General features: G+C 40.9%; 2 protein-coding genes across 2 annotated transcripts in view; one reads left to right on the top strand and one right to left on the bottom strand.

Moving 5' to 3' along the window:
- LOC143106561 (uncharacterized) overlaps positions 1-22,500 on the bottom strand; it is a 64,840-nt gene that overhangs the window by 13,064 nt on the left and 29,276 nt on the right. The window contains exon 8 of the mRNA XM_076270891.1: positions 373-1,077. Within this exon, the coding sequence (XP_076127006.1) occupies positions 373-1,077 (705 nt within the window). The remainder of the gene's footprint in view (positions 1-372; positions 1,078-22,500) is intronic.
- Positions 1,121-22,500, top strand: part of LOC143106394 (NPC1-like intracellular cholesterol transporter 1) — a 25,011-nt gene continuing 3,631 nt past the window's right edge. The window contains exons 1-16 of the mRNA XM_076270666.1: positions 1,121-1,141; positions 1,339-1,440; positions 11,187-12,423; positions 13,065-13,329; positions 13,546-13,646; positions 13,965-14,137; positions 14,481-14,640; positions 15,232-15,389; positions 18,254-18,368; positions 18,724-18,989; positions 19,194-19,283; positions 19,620-19,810; positions 20,928-21,055; positions 21,655-21,787; positions 21,910-21,965; positions 22,258-22,408. Of these exons, the coding sequence (XP_076126781.1) occupies positions 1,121-1,141; positions 1,339-1,440; positions 11,187-12,423; positions 13,065-13,329; positions 13,546-13,646; positions 13,965-14,137; positions 14,481-14,640; positions 15,232-15,389; positions 18,254-18,368; positions 18,724-18,989; positions 19,194-19,283; positions 19,620-19,810; positions 20,928-21,055; positions 21,655-21,787; positions 21,910-21,965; positions 22,258-22,408 (3,347 nt within the window). The remainder of the gene's footprint in view (positions 1,142-1,338; positions 1,441-11,186; positions 12,424-13,064; positions 13,330-13,545; positions 13,647-13,964; positions 14,138-14,480; positions 14,641-15,231; positions 15,390-18,253; positions 18,369-18,723; positions 18,990-19,193; positions 19,284-19,619; positions 19,811-20,927; positions 21,056-21,654; positions 21,788-21,909; positions 21,966-22,257; positions 22,409-22,500) is intronic.

The following is a 22,500-nucleotide window of genomic DNA, read 5'->3' as shown; positions in this document are numbered from 1 at the left end:
GTGTGTGTGTGTGTGTGTGTGTGTGTGTGTGTGTGTGTGTGTGTGTGTGTGTGTGTGTGTGTGTGATGAGAGAGAAAGAGTGTGTCTGTGTGTGTGAATGGGAGTGTATGAGTAAGTGAGTGACTGAGAGAGTGAGTGAGTGAGTGAGTGAGTGAGTGTGTGTGTGTGTGTGTGTGTGTGTGTGTGTGTGTGTCTGTGTGTGTGTGTGGGTCTGTGTGTGTGTGTGTGTGTGTGTGTGTTAAAGGTTAAGATAGAAAGGGGGACTCAGGGAGAAGCCTCAGAACAGTGAATAATGAATGAAGTAGATACGAGCTGTAATATGGCCACTTCAATGTATCATGTGGAGGTCAGACAGCTGAACAAATCTCTCACCTGCTGCTGATCTGAGAGTCTGTCTCTGCTTCTGCACCTTCATCTTCCTCTCCTCTGCTCTTCTCTCTTCCTCCCTCTTCTTCTCTTGCAGTGCTTTACATATTTCTGCATCAAAGTCAAACTGATGGCCTCTATTTCCTGCCACCATCTCTTCTATCTTGTCCAGCAGCTCTGTCACCTGGCCACCATCACTCTTCTCATTGTCTATAACATGATACCTGTTCCCACATTTCTCTACAACCCACTGCAGAGCCTCTCCTCCACTCTCAATGTGCTGCTCAATGGTTGTGTCTCCCAGACAGTCCCCCCATGTGAACAGCACTATAGTGTGACTCCAGACTCTCTCACCCAGCAGCTCCATGTGTTCCTGCACTGCTCTTCTGTCTGTCTCTGTGAATGACCTACTCACTCTAATGAGCAGGAGTAGAGCATGGGGTGCTGGAGGACACAGAGACACACTGAGGACAATCTCTCGTTTATCACGTTCAGGAGTTTGCTCTACAGTGTAGTTCTTCCACCATCCTGGTGCCTCCACTACAGTGATGTGTCTCCCTGCTGTTTCTCCTTCTCTCTTCACACACTCAGCTGATCTTCCTGAGGCACCAAACTCCTCTCTGCCCAGGATGGTGTTTCCTGATGAACTCTTCCCAGCAGCTCTGTTTCCCAGCAGCAGGATCCTCATGTGTGAGATGTGTGGAACTCCACCTGAAACACACATCATGCAACTCTGTGAAACACACTGCACATCATGTTGATGATCCTCTCTCTGGTTTGGCAGTTTATATTGGTGCTCTGCTGGGCTCTGCATGAATGTGTTGGACTGACTACAGCTTTGTGCACAGGAATATGAAAACAAAATTGACACTCCTTGTGTTTCAATGCTAGCTGTGTGTATGTGTGTGTGTGTGTGTGTGTTTGTGTGTGTGTGTGTGTGAGAAAACATCTCTCACCTGCTGCTGATCTGAGAGTCTCTCTCTGCTCCTGCACCTTCATCTTCCTCTCCTCTGCTCTTTTCTTTGCTCTTCTCTCTTCTTCCCTCTTCTTCTCCATCTCAGTCAAAATCCGACGGTCAATTTCAAAAAACTGCCACAGTTTTCTGTAATCAGAAATAATTCTCTACTACTGTACGTAAAAACAATTTTGCACTGAGTTAAACAGATATTTTCAAATTAGTATTTTGTGCACATGCATTATTTTGTGGTTAAATTCTGAACCTACTTGTGCTATTTTTTTTTATCACATCACTGACCTAATCACGAACTGTAATTTCTAAGTACACTTTTCACATGAATAAAAACTGTTCAATGGAGAACATCAGAGAAAAACATACTTTAGCTGTTGGCTGGTTTAAGGTCAAAACATTGTTATAAATATATGTCAGGGCTACAGTATGTTACAGCTGCCTAAAATAACATAATTAAACAGTTATAACAGAAACGGTTCAGACAATCCTCTTCTTTAACTTTGACTTCCATGGAGTGAAACTGTGACAGCACAGCATATAATAGGGATCCTTTGATGCTTTCACAAACTGCACCCTGGTCCTACTTCATTTCAGCCAAACACAAGGCCAAAGAGAAAATAGTGTTAGAGAGGGTAAAGGTCAGATGGGAAGAGTGATGTTGTACCTGATTAGTTAGTTGGAAGTGTGTTGATGTATCTAATTAGTCAGTTGAAAGTGTGTTGATGTATCTGATTAGTTGAAAGGGTGTTGATATATCTGATTAGTTAGTTGAAAGGGTGTTGATATATCTGATTAGTCAGTTGAACGTGTGTTGGTGTATCTGATTAGTTAGTTGAAAGTGTGTTGTTGTTGTACCTGATTTTTGATCAGCACTCATCTTCAGTCTCAGGAGGTCAGTTCTGTGGTGGTGGCCTGCAGGATCACAGACATTAACATCAGTCTGTGATTAGAAAACAGACCAAAGCCCCAACATGTCTGTGCTTCTGGCCGTCTCTGTCTGTGTTCACTGTGTTCTGCATCTGCTCACCTCACTCATCTCAAAATCCATCTACATTAAAATGCAAACATATAGCCCTAAATTCCCCAAGCTTGTTCACATTACTCCCCATGTCCCACATATGCCACATTTCCCCATGTTTGTTTCTATGTGTCGTTGATAGGAACAATTCTTATTAAACAAATAAGGATAACACTCCCCATCAATCAATCAGTCACTTTTCAAACATTAATGGTTATGGCCATTTCATTTTCAGCATTTGGAAAAAAATACTTGTGTTCTAACGAGAATTTAATTTCTCCACTGGGCACATGTTGTAGTTCTTATCTAGGCATACACAATTACAACTGTACACAATACTTTTCAAGTCTGCATTTCCTTTTAAAAAAACATCATATTAAATTAATTTATTTACCTTTATCTGCACTAAGGCAAAAACAAACAATCAAATTCTGCTACAGGGCTCCACATTCACCAAAGTGTTCTAGAGGAACAAAACAATGTTGTTACAAGGTCAACTTGACAAAATCAGTAAATGTTAACAAACACATTACTGCTCCTTCTGATGAAACTAATCAAATGAATTGAAACTAATTCAATTTATCAACTCCCAATCCATGGCATGTTAGGTTTCTCCTTGTGATAATGCTCATACTATCATACTGATATTATGTTTTGTACTACATTGGCACTGTTTACCAGTGATGACAGTAGGCTACTGTAACCTGCAGTTGTACTGTGTAATGCTTACTGGGGAATGGATGGAAACAGTTGCCAAAAGCAAAACAGGGCTAAGAGCAAAACAGAGAAGCCTTGCACTAGGGATGCACAATGTTATCGGTGCGATATTGGAACCGGCAGATAACAACTTAAGAATTGTATTATCAGCATCGCCAAACATGAACATATCTGAGGATATTCTAAATCTAAGCTACAACCTACTTGGAGGAAACATCATACAAATCTGTTCAAATAACATGAGATCTATAGCCTAGAAATCTAGACGCGCCCCTAGTGGCAGCAAATTACATTTGCTGCCAGGGCTAGTCTAGCAACTCTCCGTTGACTTGTGAGCTCTAGAAATCGAAACTAAATCTGGCATTGAAATTGTGTATAGAGTCATTTGTTGGGCTTAACATAATGATTGATGGCAGAGTTGCAACGGTTTGGCTTGAATTCCCTGCTACTTGAAAACAAATATCCTATTGCGTCCTATTGCGTGCAGAGGGAATTTGAAAGACAACTGATTATCCCGACCCTCGGACTGAGCACTGCGAACGGTGAGTGCCCAGACCCTACATTATAATGTGGGTCTGGCTCGCCAGGCTATGAGATCTACATTTTTATTTGAAAATGTCATACCGTATTTTCCGGAGTATAAGTCGCACTTTTTTTCATAGTTTGGCTGGTCCTGCAACTCAGGTGCAACATATATATATATATTATAGATGTTTTCTTCCTCTTCATGGCACATTTTTTGACTGGTGCGACTTATACTCCGGTGCGACTTATAGTCCGGAAAATACGGTATATCATTTTTGTATATTTGACATCTACACCACATGGCAATGATTTCCTGATTATAAGGAATCTAATTTAAAGTACAAGTTTAGGGTAGAATGAGTGGGAATGGAAGTGCTACAGTATGCCTGTGCATCAACTAGGCCTGTATATGCATGCTGCCCTTTAGCCACTCTCTACTCCCGGGCTTTGTTTGAAAATAGAAATAAGTAAAATATGTTTTACAATTTGATTGTATCATTGTTAAGCTTTAAGCCATCCTTACATTATTAACTTCTGAAAATATGTAGCCTGTACGCCATGTAAAATGTGTAAAAAACAGAAATGTTATATGTCAACTAGAATGTGTCATATGACACATCCTTGCGTCCCTTTACCAAACCATAAGTAGTGGAATAGGCTAAAACAGATCAATTTAATGTTCAATTAAATGCTTGGACAAATTAATTTTCTTTCACCACCACTGCGACTGAATTACTGGCAGGATGTCTGATCTGCAGTGAGAGGGAAATGCAATGTTGAAGACATCTCAGAAGTAGATCAATGCAAAAGTGCAGATCTCCATGCAGGTCAAATGCCGTCATGCAGCAAAAGTTAAAGTTTCCCAGTGATTCAGAACTTCTCAGATTCAGATTCCTTTCCCATTGCTACTGATTTCCAACTTTCATGAAAATTGGGCTTGTAGTTTTGTGTTTTATGTGATCCTCAAAGAAACAAAGAAATTGCCTTAGGACATTGTATTTGTACAAAAATGTCACATTACATGCTTACACAGCTAGCAGCAAGATCCTTATAATAATTGTATATGGTTATTATTACGATTGTACTATTATAATGTGGAGCAACAGTTTGAGCAAGGTAAAAAGGGAATTGGAGATGAGAACCATTTAGAATGAACTTGAAGACGCAATAGCCTATTTGGGACCACTCCTCAACTTGTTTGAGAAGTTCTGACCAACTTAGAATAAAATATGGGCAAACTTATTTGCTAACCCTTGGACCATCGAATGCAGCCTGCCCACTGTTGAGGACATATGAACAGAGCTTCCCTCATCATGAAGGCTGAAACTCATCCTGCACACAGTTTGCCCCCCTTTCATCAGGCAACAGGCAGCATTGAGGCAAAGACAACCAAAATGAGGAACAGTTTCATCCTATCTACTGTTAGACTGATAAACTCGTCACCTCATCATCACCTCTGCTCTGATCTGACACATTTGTTATTTATTTTACCCATAATTTATATATATATATATATATATATATATATATATATATATATATATATATATATATATATATATATATATATATATATATATATATTTAAACCCATTTTTACGGATTTTTAATTGCTTTACTGGGGGGGGGGGGTGGCTCCTTGATCCTTGAAAGCTAATTGAAAGCTAATTCAGATAGGCTGAACACTACTTGCATTTAAAGGGATTATACTGTTGCGGCCAATAACGTTTTTCTTTTCTCTTTTGAAACTAATTGCCGACCCCTGAACTAGGCCATCACAAAAATAGTAATTTGAGTGCAGGACAGACTCTTTAAATAAATATAAAACGTGTGTGTCAGTAAATATTGGGATATCGAATATCCACAACAATCCAATATTGTGCATCCCTACTGCACACATACCATGCCAAATGAGTTGAGAAATAATTTCGCTCATACAATAGCAAAATACATATTATACAATTTGCTCATAAAATAGCAAAATGTTCTTGTCCTTGTAAATAGGACATAATGATTGTGGATTTAATGACAAGAAAACAGATAGCCTAAAGAATTCCATTATCAAACCAGCCAGTTGCATTAAGTCACAGATAGTCTAAATCAGGGGTCTCAAACTCAAATGAGCTGGGGGCCACTTCTGCCAACGTCATCTGATTGGAGAGGGCCATGTCAGTGTTAAATAATAATTAAAAAAATAATGGCTATTTCTGAAAATGCAATGTTGTTTTTTTTTCCAAATACTACACAAAACTGCAAACAGAGAGTGCAAGTCTTTTTATCTCTTGTTAGACACCTGTGCTAGCAACCTTAGCTTATAAATAAAATAATGATAAAATAAATATTAATACAAATTATGAAAACAAACAAAAAGCCTAAAAACAGGTATGTGTGTGTTTCACACCAAATAAAAATATGTTCCTCTCATAACTTATTTAAACCTGCATGGCAAACTTTAGGCGCCAGGGTTAAGAAAACAACACCATTGGATTTTGACATCAAAATTTCAAAAGGTTTGAAAGTGGACAGAGATAAAGTCCTACTGTAAATATATATATTTTTGAGTATAAACAAAAGTTTATAAAGGGGGTATATTTACCCATCTAATTTGCCACTGGATGCACCTTAAATTATGCACCTTTCAGTAAATATTGGATGTTGAACATATTTGAGCAGGTTTACTTTTTTTTGTCATATATAACAAATTAACAGGAAAACAGTAGGCCTAAGATGTAAACCAATAATAGTAAACTATTACCAGCCTATAATCACACATTGTTATTATAGACAATAATGTAGCCTGGTCAAATCAGTTCCTATCGTGGGTGACTTTGTAGTTCTTCAGAGCCCTATTTTTACTACCACTGCTGTCTGTACCACGTCCATTACTGACACTATCATCACGATTACCACTGCCACCTCCAGTTAGGTTGGGCAGAGGGTCGAAATAAGCATGGTATGCTTAATCGACACCATCGTATACACGCAAAGACGCACCTCCATTCACAGACTCACCGTGACTATCACTGTCAATAGTCGATCATAATCTCCAAAAGGCAGATATTCTCCTTCAGAATCAGAATAGGTGAATTACATAGCCTACCCAAGACTCCATCACACGTGAACGTTTTTTCAACATTTGGTGTCGGTCTATTTCTGCTTCAATTTGTGCAAAATTATGGCCTGCATCGATTCGGCGTCATTACAAACAAATGCACGTCTTCGTGTTTCTCGCACAGCTGTTTCTCTCGTGTAATGGCTACAAGTAGGCTATTTCCTGAAAACTTTGTGCAGCGAATTTGGGCTTGAATCGAAGCTCTGGATGTCTAGCAACTAGTGGAGGGGAGTACAAAACGGATTTGTCACCGTAGCCTACTTGGATCTATCGTCTATTTTAACCAGTGTTGTTGTTTGTCGCAATTAAAAATACCCTCAAGGGCCGAATTACATATTATTTTGACATTAGGTCGCGGGCCGGGAGTTTGAGACCCCTGGTCTAAATGAAAGGATATTGGCTATAGGTTTGACTTCTATTCACAGTCTTATGAGTTTGTGTGGGCTACATTGGGCCTATTTGTTCTATGAAAGCAGACAATTTCAATCAATTAACTATTTAGGCTACTTCAAATCAACTTGACAATAGGCCTATGGTTGCTACAAATTATATACCACATTGGATGGAATTAAGTAAAAAACAGAAAACTAGCCTAGCTGAGAATATTCGTATCTATCTAAGTCTAAGTTTTTTTTTTTTTTTTTACCTTGTAGAGTCTTAATTGTTTTCAACAGACATAGAAATCGTTGTGCTGGCTCTCTAAAACGAGCCTATTATCTAGATCTAGGCCTGCATGCAGCCAAATCGAATTCAGACTTAGCCTAGGCCGTAACTTGCAGAGCCTGGGCTGGGATTCAGTCATTGAAAAAGGAAATGGCTATAGGCTGTACTAGGCTATAGCCTAGCCTACTCTCTAACAATGTGCCGATATGACTTAGAAACGGCTATAGCCTAAAATTATGGTAGTCTGGCTGCACAGAAACCAATCATAACGTTATGATACCTGACTAATGAGTCATTTTAATTATCTCAATAAACCTTTCCTATACGTAGGCCTGCCACCAACAACACAACTAGGCTATATCTAGTAGTCTAGGCCTAGCCTAGCCGAAGCCTGTTGCAATTTGGGGGGGGGAAAGCAGTGCGAACGAAATAGCCAACCTGTTCAATGGAAACGCGTTAGAACATAGCATATTTAATACGACTTACGTGGTCTGGGTTAGTTGGAATCGATATATAAAACGGAATTGAATAACTTACTATGCCTGCATACCGACATTTTGAGTGACCTGCCGTCAACACACTTGGAATGAAAGCGAAACCAAAAACTTTTCAGTAGCTCAGCCTAGATGTTAAAAAGTTCATCAGTATTATGAGATCAGAGCCGCATAAAAGATAATCCTATACCGCCATCTACTGACAGGAAAGCGTCACACCTTTCAATGTGGCTTTTCAAAGTCAAAGTCAAAGTCTGCTTTATTGTCAATTTCTTCACATGTCAAGACATACAAAGAGATCGAAATTACGTTTCCCACTATCCCACGGTGGAGACAAGACATTTTACCAATTAGGTCCACAGACAAAACATAACATTCAATTTAAACAATATAAAAAGTAAATAAGAAGGCACATACAGTGAAGAAATAAGAGCAGCAAAAAATGGGTTGAAATTGTGCAATTGTGCATAAAGTAGACAGTCAGTATAATAATAGTGCAAAAGTCAGGCCAATAAATAAATGACTGAGGTAGTTCTGTTTGACCTAAGTATGGAAATGGCATAGTGGTGCAAGTTTATGTAAGAGCAGCAGCAGTGTGTTCAGAAGTGTTTTCAGGACACAGGACAAGTTGCAAAGTGTGCAAGTGTACAAGTGGAGTAGTGCAAGTGGAGTAGTGCAAGGCAGCCATTGTGGGTCCAAAAGTCCAGGATGTTATGTGGCTGAGGGTGGAGGGGGGAGAGAGTTCAGCATCCTAACAGCCTGGTGTATGAAGCTGTTGGTGAGTCTGGTGGTGCGGGAGCGCAGGCTTCTGTACCTCTTCCCAGAGGGCAGTGGATCAAACAAATTGTGAGCGGGGTGACTTGCATCACTCACAATTGTGGTCGCCTTGCGGGTGAGGTGGGAGGTGTAAATGTCCTTCAGGGAGGGGAGTGAAGCGCCAGGGCTTTCCTGTTGTATTCAGTGCAGCTTCCGCCCCACACAGCGATACAGCTGGAGAGGATGCTCTCAATGGTGCCTCGGTAGAATGTGTTCAAAAGCTTTGTTCAAGTTATAAATGAACAAACATTTTCTAAATAACTTTCGCTACAATGTTTCCAAATTTTGTTCACAATTTTTTTTAAATATATGGGTTCACCCAGAACCGTAGAGAGAGATCTATCTATAACGCTCTACTGTAGGTTCACCTACACTGAAATAATCCTTCCACCTGGAATGTGACAGGCTATCAAAAGATGCTGATTTAAAAGCATGACTATTGTATGTTCCTTGGACTAGTCACAATACATAGCCACTCTAATCATACAACACGATGGCACTGCTGTCACAATTCTTGATCCATCAGAGCTGTTGTCTGTTATTTGAAAGTAGAGGCCTAAAGGTGCAGTGCACATTTGTGAACAAATAAACCATGTTGTGTGCATATAAGTCTTTCACTTTTAACTTCCCAAGGAAAATGGGTGAATTGAGTGAATATTTTTGTTCAAATTACATATAATAAAATATGTATAGTTTAGCAAGAAATTGCATGCAGTGATAATCTCAGCAAATCACAATACAAATGTATTTAATACCTATTATTACTATTAGTAGTAGTAGCAGTATTATTATTACAGTTTTTCACAAATGCTAAAACATTAAACTCCATTATCTGAACCAAAATCCTCAATTACCTGAACACATTTCTGTTTTATTTGCAATAAAACACATTTTGCATATTGATGCAGTTGTGATGCATAATGGTAACCACAAGTGGCAAAAGGTAAACACAAAGAAAGCACAAATGCCATATGTTGAACACAACAACTCAAAATTGCTCACACTTGTTTCAAATGATGCGACACAACCAATAAGCTAATTCAAAGTATAAAGGTTGCTGAATGGTGCAGATTCATATCAACAATGGACAGAAACGTTTAGTGAGGCAATGTACTTCTCATTTAGGCCTACAGTACCGAAATGCCTGTTTCCATAATTGCTAAAGCATATTTTTTGAAACCTTTCACCCTTTTCTCAAAATTGAAAACATAAACCACCATTCTCAATGCTTTATTTTGACTGGATTTACAGTAAATGTTGAATCTACTGAGTTATGAAATCCTTTTGCTTTGTTTTGTTTTGTCTTTTCATTCTGACTGCTTTGTGAATGATAATTGTGACTATGTTACCATGTACGGGAATGGTAAGGGATCTGCCACCTCCCATGTTACAGTAACCACTACACCATCATGGCTATGACTTACTGCAAGCAAAGTCCACATTGTTAATTAAACACACAAGCACATAACAGCTTGCTGCCGACACAATCACTTTTGTAGTGATTGTGAGCCTGTGTTTGATGTCTGGTGGAACACTTTCTGAATAAACTGGAGATTTTGGACTGTTTTGGATTGTAGACACTTGTATAACAAGACATACTGTGCTTTGTTGCCATGACCATAATATTCTATGGTGTTGCTATAGTATTTAAGTTAGGTGGTAACTATATCTGTAAGAAATGTATAGTGGACTGTGGCATGCCAGTGAAATTGAAATTGTGATTTTTGTTAACTGCAACAGCAAGAACAAGAAGTTGTATTTATATAGTGCTTTATCAAGGCACCCAAAACGCTTTAAAGTGAAGGAGAAACCTAACCACTACCACCAACTCCTATGGGGTTCTATGGCTTGTTATTAGTGCATAACATTACCGGCTATGCCACAAAATGCCAAGCCAAAAGCTCTTTAGCATTGTGACTGTATCTGGACACTTACTGTATTAATGTTGGTTTCTCCCTGTTAAAGGGGGTTTTTCCTGCCACCGTTGCCTACGTGCCTCTCCTGATGGGTTCAGAGTTTTGGATCATCTTAGATCATCTTAACTGGCACTACATAATTGAATAGAATGAAATTGATTACTGATGAAAGAGTATAGTTTTTGCTATAGGCCTAACATGCTTATGATGTGATCATGACAGAGTTCAAGTAGCCTAACACTTTCCAGCAAACTGTCAGTGCTGTACTTCCAAAGGAGAATTTCCTTTTGAAAATGCCTTTTCTTTCTCTAACAGAAAGACATTAACTCTTCTGGAGAGATTACTGTGTTTTGACCTGTTTCTCCAAAAAACCCTGTGGTGGAAATAAGGATGAACATAATTGACAAGAAATGTTACGAAATCTAAGAGATCGTACATGGAGTTGAATATGAGAGAATGGCTAAAATGTTATATTAATTTTAAAATGAGCTCAACTTTGTCAATGAGACACAAAGGGTACACAAAGGAGAGATCTCATTTCAAACTTTCCTTTCCTCTGGTGCGTCGTTGCCTCTCCAGGTCACTACAGAGGCCCATGCATGCACCTGGCTACTGTTCCTTCTATGAGGAGTGTGGGAGAAACCCGTCCGTTGAGTCACCGCTGATCGAACCCATCATCCCCTGCTTGAACTACAGCCCGGCCCGGCCACTGCAGGGTGCCCACTACGCAAAACTGATACAGGTGTGCCCCATGCTGGACCAGGGTGTGGGGAAGACCAAGGCCTGCTGCTCCGTGAACCAGCTCAACTCCTTACAAAAGAGCCTGCAGCTGTCCAAGGCCGTGCTGAACCGCTGTCCGTCCTGTGCGGACAACTTCGCCCACGTCCACTGCATCAACACCTGCCACCCCGACCAGAGCCAGGTGCTCTGGACCAATACGTTCGCCGAAGCCGCCTTCCAGTCGTGCAAGAACGTACGCATCCCGGCCACCGGCGGTTACGCCATCGCTACCATGTGTGGCCGCTACGGTTCGGCCCTCTGCACGGCGCAACGCTGGTATGACTTTCAGGGAGACTCCAGCAACGGGCTGGCACCGCTCAAAGTCGAATTCAACCTGGTGCCCGAAGGCCAAGCGGCACCGCCGGGTATAGTGGTGTACTCGGGCCGGGCGCTCGGCTGCAACGAGAACACGACGACCGGTGGCCAGGCCTGCTCGTGCCAGGACTGCAAGGAGTCCTGTCCAGCTTTGCCCCCGCTGCCCGAGCCTGCCAAGCCCTTCGCCGTCGGGCAGCTGGACGGCGTGCTGGTCATCTGCATCATCGTCTTCAGCTGTCTCTCCGCTGTCTTCCTGGGCTTCCTGATCTTCAAGTTCAAGAGACAGCACTCAAAGAGGAAGGACTCTGAGAAGGGTGGCCACAAGAAAGATAGAAACGGCAACACAGTGAGTGAGGCACACCCCATCATCGATCCCAAGGACATTTCGTGCACAGACAGGAACAGTCTGGCCACCCAGGAGTTCCTGGGCTCCTTCTTCCGGGCCTGGGGCACAATGATGGCTGAAAACCCTGTCAAGGTGCTGCTGGCCTGCCTGGTGGTGGTGTTGGTGTTCGCCATCGGGCTGTACAAGATTGAGCTGACCACTGACCCAGTGCAGCTGTGGTCGTCGCCCACCAGCCGCGCCCGCCGCGAAAAGGACTTCCATGACCAACACTTCGACCCCTTCTTCCGCACGAACCAGCTCATCCTGACTGCGCCTCAACGCCCTGGTCATATGTATGACTCCCTGGTTTTTGGAATGCAGAACTTCAGTGGCATCCTCTCTAAAGGTCAGTGGCAATGATTACAGAGATCATTATTAAATCACACATTACTTGTCAACGAGCTGACTCTTTTATCCAGAATTAGCAACAGGGTACAACTCGGGGAAACAAACCTGTTTCTGTGCTTGTACTACTACACCTCTTACTGTACCTGCTGTAGAAACCTATTATCTCTCCTCCACCACCGATAACTGTTCCATAAATAAGACAGATTTACAATTACAATTGATAAGATAAGATAAGAACAATAAATATGATGGTTACTCTTATTCCTATTAAAACTGAGCTAAGTTCCTCTCAAGAGTTCCTCCTAATAAAAGGGACTTTTTCTCTGCTACTGTCGCCTAAGTGCGTGTTCTAGGCCATTTTGATCTCTGTAAAGCACCTTGAGACAATGTCTTCATTGACACAAGGAATAAATCCCACTCACTTTACTTTACAATGTAAAATGTTACTTGCACTGTAGCTACCAGCGTCCAATGCAGAGACTGAGACCAGTCCAAAATTAAAGGCTTTTTTCAATGGAGACTTGCACTGAAGGTTTTGTGTAGTCTAGGGTGAGACTTATGTGCTTATGTATGTACAAGAAAAAAATGGATAAAACTGAAATGAATTAATTTTTGCTGGTTGGTCCATTTATCCTTCAGACCTCATCGAGCAGGTCCTGGAGCTGCAGCAGAGGATCCAGGCCATAGAGTTCTTCTCGGAGGACCTCCAGCGCAATGTGAGCCTGAAGGACGTCTGCTTCGCCCCTCTGAACCCCAGCAACCCCAGCATCACCGACTGCGCCGTCAACAGTCTGCCCCAATACTTCCAGAACAGCGTGGAGAACCTGGACGCTAAGGCCAACATGACACAGCTGGGCGTGACCAAGGAGGTGGACTGGAGGGATCACTTCATCTACTGCGTGAAGTACGTTAACAGGAGGGTGAATATATGGCACATATGATATGCAATGCAAAATATTTAGAGCAACCATTAAAACAATGTACTGTACTGTATCAAATAGAAAAGAAAAAAAAACATTCCATCAAAAAACGTCAAATGTCAACAACACTTATCAAACCTATTGTTGAGGTGCTGGACATTCATGTAACATTAATTAATCAATAATTTTCCCAAATCCAGCTCTCCCTTGTCCTTCAAAGACATCACTGCTTTGGGGATGAGCTGTATGGCAGACTACGGAGGCCCGGTATTCCCCTTCCTGGCTGTGGGAGGATATAAAGGTAATAAACAGAGAAGAGATCACCCATGATATCAGAAATAGCTCAGCTGAAAATAAACATTTTGGCCCTATATGTGCAGTAGGATACTAACCGTCATTGTACTAAGTTTTAGTTGGTTTCATACCTGCATTCTGTGTAATGACAATGCTGTTGAATCTAAATCAATTTAGTCCAATTATTCCTGTGAAGTTATTATTATTTTTTCACAAAATAAATTAGATGGCGGTGGTTCTTTTTCAGCAGTGTAATCCAATGCTAGATTGTCGCTACCGTTACAAGGGCTCTGACCAGTTCCTGTGTGCTTCCCACCTTTTACAGGTCAGGACTTTACTCAAGCTGAAGCCTTGATCGTGACATTCTCTCTGAACAACTACCCTCGGGGCGACCCCAAGTTTAAGGTGGTGCTCGAGTGGGAGCAACGCTTCCTGGACATCATCCAGGCTTACAAGATTGACCCCCAAGTTAACTTCACCTTCGCTTACATGGCTGAAGTAAGCAAAGTTACTCTAAAGCTTTGTAGTCAAGGAGGATAACTGGCAAATGTTGTTATGGATAATTGGCAAATATTTTGTTCAATAATGTTTGAATTGTAATTTATATTAATCTACAGAATAATATAAAATCAGTCAGTTCATCAATGTTAACTGTAAGCACCTCTGGGCTAGATGACACAGTAAATAAATTGGCTGTAATAAATTGTGAAAATAAACAAACACACAAAAAAACTGGGTTTCCTCAAATGTTTGACTACAGTGCAGATAAATATCCTGATATTAGTTTTAACATTGAACAACATTGTCAGAAGTGTTTCATGTGGACCTTGTTTTCCCTCAGAGGTCCCTGGAGGACGAGATCAACAGGACCACAGCGGAGGACATCCCCATTTTCATGATCAGCTACGCCGTCATCTTCCTCTACATCGCTCTGGCGCTGGGGGATTACTCCTCATGCAAACGCATACTGGTGAGTGAGTCAGAGGCAGTGCCGGACCAGGGCCACACCCAGGCCAGATTTGGGACAGAGTCGTCTTTGTGTCTGAGTGTGTGTGTGTGTGTGTGTGTGTGTGTGTGTGTGTGTGTGTGTGTGTGTGTGTGTGTGTGTGTGTGTGTTTAAAGGAGGGTGGGGCATTTCAAACAGGAAATCCCTGATATTGAGAGAGAGAGAGAGAGAGAGAGAGAGAGAGAGAGAGAGAGAATGATTATGGTTTCTCTAATGAGTCATGTTGATTAGCAAGTCACTTCAGGAAAATACCAGGAACATTTCTTAGTTCACATGACTGACAAAATGTTAGCCTAAGATAAGAGAGTGGACTTCCTCAATGAAGTTCTAACAAATGGAAAAATGGATGAAATGACGAGGAGAGTGAATAACTACTAATTAATAATTAATTGAGTACACTATTTCATTCCAATGCTGAATCTCTGTCTCTCCCTCTTGCTGTGTCTCTCTCACCCCCTTCTCTCCCTCTCTGTCTCTCGCCCTCTTTCTTTCTCCCTCTTTCGCTCTATGCTTGTCTCTCTCTTTCTCTCTATCTCTCCTTCCCTCCCTGTTCTCCCCCTCTTTTTGCCCCCCCCCCCTTTTCCAGGTGGACTGATCCTGGTGGTGGGCTGCTCCGTGCTGGCCTCTATGGGCTTCTACGCCTGGATCGGCATCCCCTCCTCCCTGGTCATCCTGCAGGTGGTGCCCTTCCTGGTGCTGGCCGTGGGCGCCGACAACATCTTCATCCTTGTCTTGGAGTATCAGGTAGGACTCTCCATGTGATCTTAGTGTATGTCCTAAGGGAAGTGGCACAGTAGGGAGATAGAGGAAGACTTGGCCAGTAAATTAGACTGTTGAGTCACAATTATGTGGGTACCCTGTGCATAAAAACACATTATATATCAAATAGATAAAGACTTACTTACTTACTTACTTACTTACTTACTTATGTAACATAGAATGTAGGTTATAAATTATGTAATATTTTACTGGATATACAGAAGACACTAGGCACATTTCATGATGAAATATTTGTTTGGTGTTAAATAAGCCACTAATAATGCATTATTTAATGTATTTTGGTGTATGCATTATCAATTACTAAAGGAATTGGTAACACTCCATAATAAGGTGCCATAATAAATAGCAAACTAGTAATTACCTAACCCTTTGTTAATTGTTACTAAAATATCTATTTGGCACAAGTTAATAGTTTTTTCATCATTAATTAAATATTAGTTGTTTGCATAAAATCTGTATGTTAATGTTTTAACAAATCTATTAACTAATATTGTATTAATATATGTTAATAGTTAACTAAATATATTTTTGGCACTAATTAACAGTTATTTCTTACATCATTTAAATGTTAAATGTTTATTTATTATTATTTACAAACTATATGCTAATATAAAAGTTAATGACATATCATTATTTATCTAGCTTTTATGATTAGCTTTGTTGAGAATTTATGGAATTTATGGTTTATGGCTTTATGGTCTTGTGGGGTGCATACGGCACCCTACTGCCAGTGGTTGGTTGTGTGAGAGTTTGCGCTCCTCTTCTTCCACTTCATCCTTATTGGATACCTTTGTGGTTGGCTGTCCTGTAATTGGTGACTCTCTGTCTAGTCTTTGAAAGTAGTGTACTCTTTGCCTTTGGAAGTACTATTTGGTTGCTGCTTGGATTTGGTGAAATTCAGGGGAGGGGTGTAACAGAGTTAGAAATGTAGTTTCGTGTTTGTATGTGATTTTCGCCGTAATTAAGCAGCTTTATTGATATTGGTGTTTTGGAGCCCCCTTTGGAGAAACGCTATACTGCAGTTCTGCTGCGTTTTGTCCTTGTATTGTTGCCATAGCCGATCAGAAGCGGTATGCTTTGCATTGGGTAGGTTGACTGTATAAAGCACTCCCCACTTTTGTAACTGTGAAATGTTGTTTAAGTTGAAAACTTTGATATACCACCTGTATTATGTTACTTTACATGTATTTTTAAGATTTGGGTGCGACTTAGAGAACGTTTATTAATGTTTTCATTATGACCACGAGTTCATACACACTGAGTCTAACATGACTAGCTGTAAACTCCGCTAGCAACTTTCCATGCATTCAGTGTAGTTAAGCAGTTTAGCTTAGTGTGCATGGAAAGTGCAATTCAGTCTAGCAGGAAATGAATGTACATTTAGTTTAGCATTATGTTTATGCATTACCTCCGTATGGTCTACGTCTGTGAGTGTTTAGTGAGTCTCAGAATATTAATAAACTGTCGTTCTGTGCACCTGAACATTCCATGTCTCCCTTGCTAGTAGGGCTGACAGTGATGGTATAGGAATGATGCATGTAATATAGCCCATTCAACTACTTGTTGTTTTGTTTTAACTTTTCCTAAAAGAATAAATGTGAGAAGCCAGTTTTGGTCTCAGTCCCTTCACCATCTGACTATAGTTATATATTACTAATATATTAATAAAGCTTAACCAACTTTATTATAAGGGTCCCCCATACTGATAGTTATATATTACTAATATATGAATTAAGCTTAACCAACTTTATTATAAGGGGCTCCACACTGATAGCTATATACTACTAATATATTAATTAAGCTTAACCAACTTTATTATAAGGGTCCCCCATACTGATAGTAATATATTACTAATATATTAATTAAGCTTAACCAACTTTATTATAAGGGACCCCACGCTTATAGCTATATACCACTAATATATTAATTAAGCTTAGCCAACTTTATTGCAAGCGGTTCCGGCGCTGACAACAGTGGCAACATGTCAAGGTAGCTCCATGTTTTTTTCTTGAATTTCCCCTTGGGGATCAATAAAGTATCTATCTATCTATCTATCTATTGTAAGGGTCTTATGGAGAGTGGTTCATATTGGGATAGGCAGAAGCACAGTTTAATAACAATTAGTTAAATAATAATATGTCATTAACTTTTCTATTAACATATAGTTTGCAAATAAACATTAAACATTTAAATGATGTAAGATATAACTGTTAATTAGTGCCAAAAATACATTTAGTTAACTATTAACACATATTAATGCAATATTAGTTAATAGATTTGCTAAAGCATTAACATACAGTTTTTATGGAAACAACTAATATTTAATTAATGATGAAAAAACTATTAACTTGTACCAAATAGATATGTTAGTAACAATTAACAAAGGGTTAGGTAATTACTAGTTTGCTATTTATTATGGCACCTTATTATGGAGTGTTACCAAGGAATTTATTGAAGGAATACAAGCAAATGATGGCTTGCACCTTTCTTTTTTTCATATAGATGTGTGTTGAGCCTCAGCTTTGATTATGCGCATGTGCATGCAGTAGGAGGTGTAATATATGCAATATCAATTAATCATTAGTACACTATCAATTAACCAATGAATTAGTCAATAAACATTATCAATACATGCAAGTGATGGCATGCAACTTTCTGTTATTTTATAAGGGTGGCCAAGGGTTTGTGTTTCAGTGCCTTAACTCATGAAGTCCAAAGTGTTTTTTGATTATATGCCATCATACTCCACTCTCTATTCTGCTCTATTCTGATGATGTAGATACGTTGGTTTACGAGAATTTTGTCCTCTCTCACACGCACATTTCTAGAGGGACACGCGGCAGGTGGGTGAATCGAGACAGAAGCAGATCGGTCGTGTCCTGGGGAACGTGGCTCCCAGCATGCTCCTCTGTAGCCTCTCAGAGTCCATCTGCTTCTTCATGGGTGAGTACGAGATGTGGCTCGCCAGGTCGTCGACACATAGACAGACGTCCTCAATGTTTCTCATTGAACACAGTTCCTACTGTAAGAAACACCTGAAGTTAAATATCACATATATTGTTCATTGTTTCAGTTTTATGTACACAAAGTAGATTCATGCACTTATCTCTAGTCACATCCTATGAAAAAGATTTACATAACAGTGTGAATAAGTAATGAACTTTGGGCTGTAAATGGACAGTGGACAATGAATACTTAAGTATCTATTTAAAAAGAAACATGCATTGTATGAATTAAGTTTCTATTACCTATACCACAGATTTACCCTAAAGTCGATTTCTTCTCTCTGTGTCTTCAGGTGCTCTGAGCACGATGCCAGCGGTCAGGTCGTTCGCCCTGTACGCCGCGCTGGCGGTCCTCATGGACTTCATGCTGCAGATGACAGCGTTCGTGGCTCTGCTCTCGCTGGACGTACGTCGTCAGGATGCCTCGCGCTGCGAGGTGGCCTGCTGCGTCACCGTGTCCACTCCGCGGTCTACAAAGCCCAACCAGGGCATCCTGCTGCCCTTCATGAAGAAATTCTACGCCCCTGTGCTGCTTCACCCCGTTACCAGGATAGTGGTGGTACGTAGCACTTGCAGGTGGTCCTATGGCTAATCTGGACACACAACATAACCCAGTCAAGTCATCTTCAACTTCCAAACTGGAACCAGCTGTTGAGTGTGTGTGTGTGTGTCTGTGTGGACCATTTTTCTGCTCAGATGATCTAGCCTTTTCTCAAGCATATTCTCTCTCTCTCTCTCTCTCTCTCTCTCTCTCTCTCCTCAGATGGTGGTGTTCATGTTTATGTTCTGCTCCTGTATATTCCTCATGTTCCATGTGAAAGTGGGTCTTGACCAAGAGCTGTCCATGCCAACGGTACACCTCCTCATCTCTGTCTTTGACATCACCAGGCTACAAGGGCCTTTGTGTGCAAGCTATGAGTAGTCAAGCCATGCCAAGTCAAATGTATTTATATCACACATTTTAGTATAAATGTAGTTGAATCAAAGTGCTTTTCAATCAAGATAAACCATTTGATAATAGAAAATGTAAATGCAGATAGAATAAAAAGTAAGTAATACTTATTTTTTAAAGTAATACAAAATGCAGGAACAGGAATATGAGTAGAAATACAAAATCTAAAAGGAATAAAGACAAAACGTATAATAAGCATATAGTCATGACCCATATGTTTGGTACTTGGTTACACAGAACTCCTACATGCTGGAATACTTCAAATACCTGTACAAGTACCTGGAGGTCGGCGTGCCGACGTACTTTGTGACGACGAAAGGGTTCAACTTCACCAGTGTAACAGGCATGAACGCTGTGTGCTCGAGTGTGGGCTGTGATCCGTTCTCCTTGACTCAGAAGATTCAGTATGCCACAGAGTTTCCTGACAGGTGAGCGTCCTCTAGAGGGAGCAGACGTAACTTATCCCTGATCTGATGGACATATCTACCCTTTTGCAAGGGAAATACCTATGTCTCTCTACCCATGCTCAATTCCACACACTGTTGGAATCGTAAAAATTGCTTATTGATTGAGAACGCCTGCTATTGGTATATATTTAAAAATCTTTTTTGTATCAGAATAAGTATTTAAATCCACCAGCAGCACGTTTATTTACATATCGCTTTTCTAGACTCTCGCTTCACAGTGAATTGGGAACCTCGCTAACCACCACCAATGTGTAGCACCCACCCATATGGGGTTGGAGGCTTCTTGTTTTTCAGCTGAATGTTCTTGCCCCTGGCCTTCACCTGCTATCCTCCACCTTTATCTTGTCTTTGATTATCACTCCCCCCCCCCCACACACACACACACACTTACCACACTTGATAACAGCAGACACTGCAGCCGGCTCAGAAAGACCGCATCTTACATGCTCTTGGCCCGCATTTCACCCACATCACACCCGCATTTCACCCGTATCTGGTGGGGATCAGTTCTCAAGTCCACTACTATCTGGGCTTTTCCTTTCGTCCTTGAAGGGCAGCCAATCACCTACATTATCGCTTATCGGCGCTAGAGCTGTGCCCTTGCCAAAGCGAGCAGAGTGCAGAGTTAATGGTTGAAGGGCCTTGCATCAAATAGAGCGGCTCTGGGTGGGGTGAGAGACAGAGAGAGAAATTCAGAGGAATTCCGTCAGCATGTTTGGCCCCAGTTATGTAAGCCAGGGATCTGTTTGTGCCTAATGAGCCTGATTACAGCTTGCAGGAACACAGTCTGGGATGTGAGAAAAAGGTGGCATGAATCGCAAATTGAGTTGTAAAAAAACTGAGAGTAACACAGGTGGATGAGTGGTAGCTTTTGTTGTAAACAAACCACACAGGCTAGATAAGATATTGGCATTGCACACTATTTGTGTTTGAGTCTAGAAATGCATTCTTGAAATGCACATATATGCACCACCATCAAGTGAAGAGGCCAAACAACTTGGAAGCAACATGGAAAATAGAATACCTTTCCCTTATGCAATGTACATGTTTATAACCCAGCTTTTAACTTTTGTCTTAGATCCTACCTCGCCATCCCAGCATCCTCGTGGGTGGATGACTTCATAGATTGGCTCAATCCTGGTTCTAAATGCTGTCGACTCTACACCAGTGGACCTAACAAAAACAAATTCTGTCCGGCTTCAGAGAGTATGTATTCAAATCAACAGTATACAGCATGTGTACTACCAATCTCTTAGGAGACCTAGCAAACCTAGCTAACTTTCCACATTAGAGTTGTAAACATAACCACTTTCTTAAAAACAACACTTTAGAATAGATCAGCACAGTTAACATAACGAAAGTCATTTTGCTTTGAGTTAACGAATGTCAATGTGTAACGTCAAGTTACACATAAAATATATTTTTTTTATTTACTGTGTACACAGGTAACACTATAGTTCATAAATCTAGAGTTAGGGTTACATTTATATAAACTCAGAGTGATGTCTTGTAGTTAGCAAGATGCTACTGTAATGCAAACCACAACAATATACCTAGTTCATGTACTTTTACCTCTTTGAGACTTCTCTGCTGAATGAGAAGCTGAGGGAGGCTGCACATTAATAATTGGTACTCCAGGAGTCCCCTGACAGAGTTTGTTTTCCTAACTTGGCCAATTGCTGGTTTGAAAACTGCTCCTGTATATTTAAGCATTAATGCTTCAGCAACATGGCCTGTGGGATATAAAGTGTAAATCTTGGCTGGATATGTTTCCTGACCCTCTGGTCTTCTCCTTGTGACCACAGCTCAGGACATCTGCAGGCGCAAATGTATTTTGTTCCCACCACTCGATGGCGTGCTAAGACCCACCGTGGCACAGTTCGACCGCTACCTGCCTGACTTCCTCAACAACCGGCCTGACCTGCAGTGCCCCAAAGGGTAAGCCACCACTGTTCCCAGGCAACCGCAGAATTTAAATTTGACCATTCAGGGACTGTACCTTTAACATGATAAATAAATCTGCTTTGTTTGATGAGGATTTTTCTCTCTCTTCTTGCCAGCGGGTTGGGAGCGTATGACAAAGCAGTGGTCAGAGACGCAAATGGAGAAATCATAGGTGAGAATCGGCAGCATGTGAATCACACTACACTCTTATGAGATTATGAAATGACTCACCGAATCACACAATGCCAGAGGCCCATTATAGAACGATGTAGAATTAGAATGTGGAATAAAAATGTAACATGTGGAATGTGATCAATATCGCCATCAACAGTTAACATTAGTGTGAGTGGGCTAACTATCCTCTTCTCTTCCCTCTCCTCTCTTCTTCTTTTCTTTTCTTTTCACCTCCCTCCCTCTTTCTCTCCATCCCTTCTGTGTCTTTCCAAATGTCTTCATTGCTGCAGCAACTCGGTTTATGGCGTACCACACAACGGTGACCAACTCCCAGGAGTTCACGGCATCACTGAAGCGAGCGCGAGAGCTCGCCCTCAACATCACCAAAACCATGCGCCAAATCCCCGGCACATCACCCGACTTCGAGGTCTTCCCTTACACGTGAGTTTGATGCTCCTCCTTCACACATCACGGCTTTAGTTTGACAGAAATGGTCCTGCCTGGCAGTGTCCTTTTTTTTTCAACAATTCCTT

The sequence above is a fragment of the Alosa pseudoharengus genome, unplaced genomic scaffold, assembly GCF_046254945.1.
Source record: "Alosa pseudoharengus isolate Yale_2024_CS ecotype anadromous, Long Island Sound unplaced genomic scaffold, YU_APseudo_1.1 YU_APseudo_1.1_scf_6, whole genome shotgun sequence".
Taxonomy (NCBI): domain Eukaryota; kingdom Metazoa; phylum Chordata; class Actinopteri; order Clupeiformes; family Clupeidae; genus Alosa; species Alosa pseudoharengus.
Note: the sequence above shows the minus strand (reverse complement) of the source record. Positions and strands in the feature narration are given on the sequence as shown.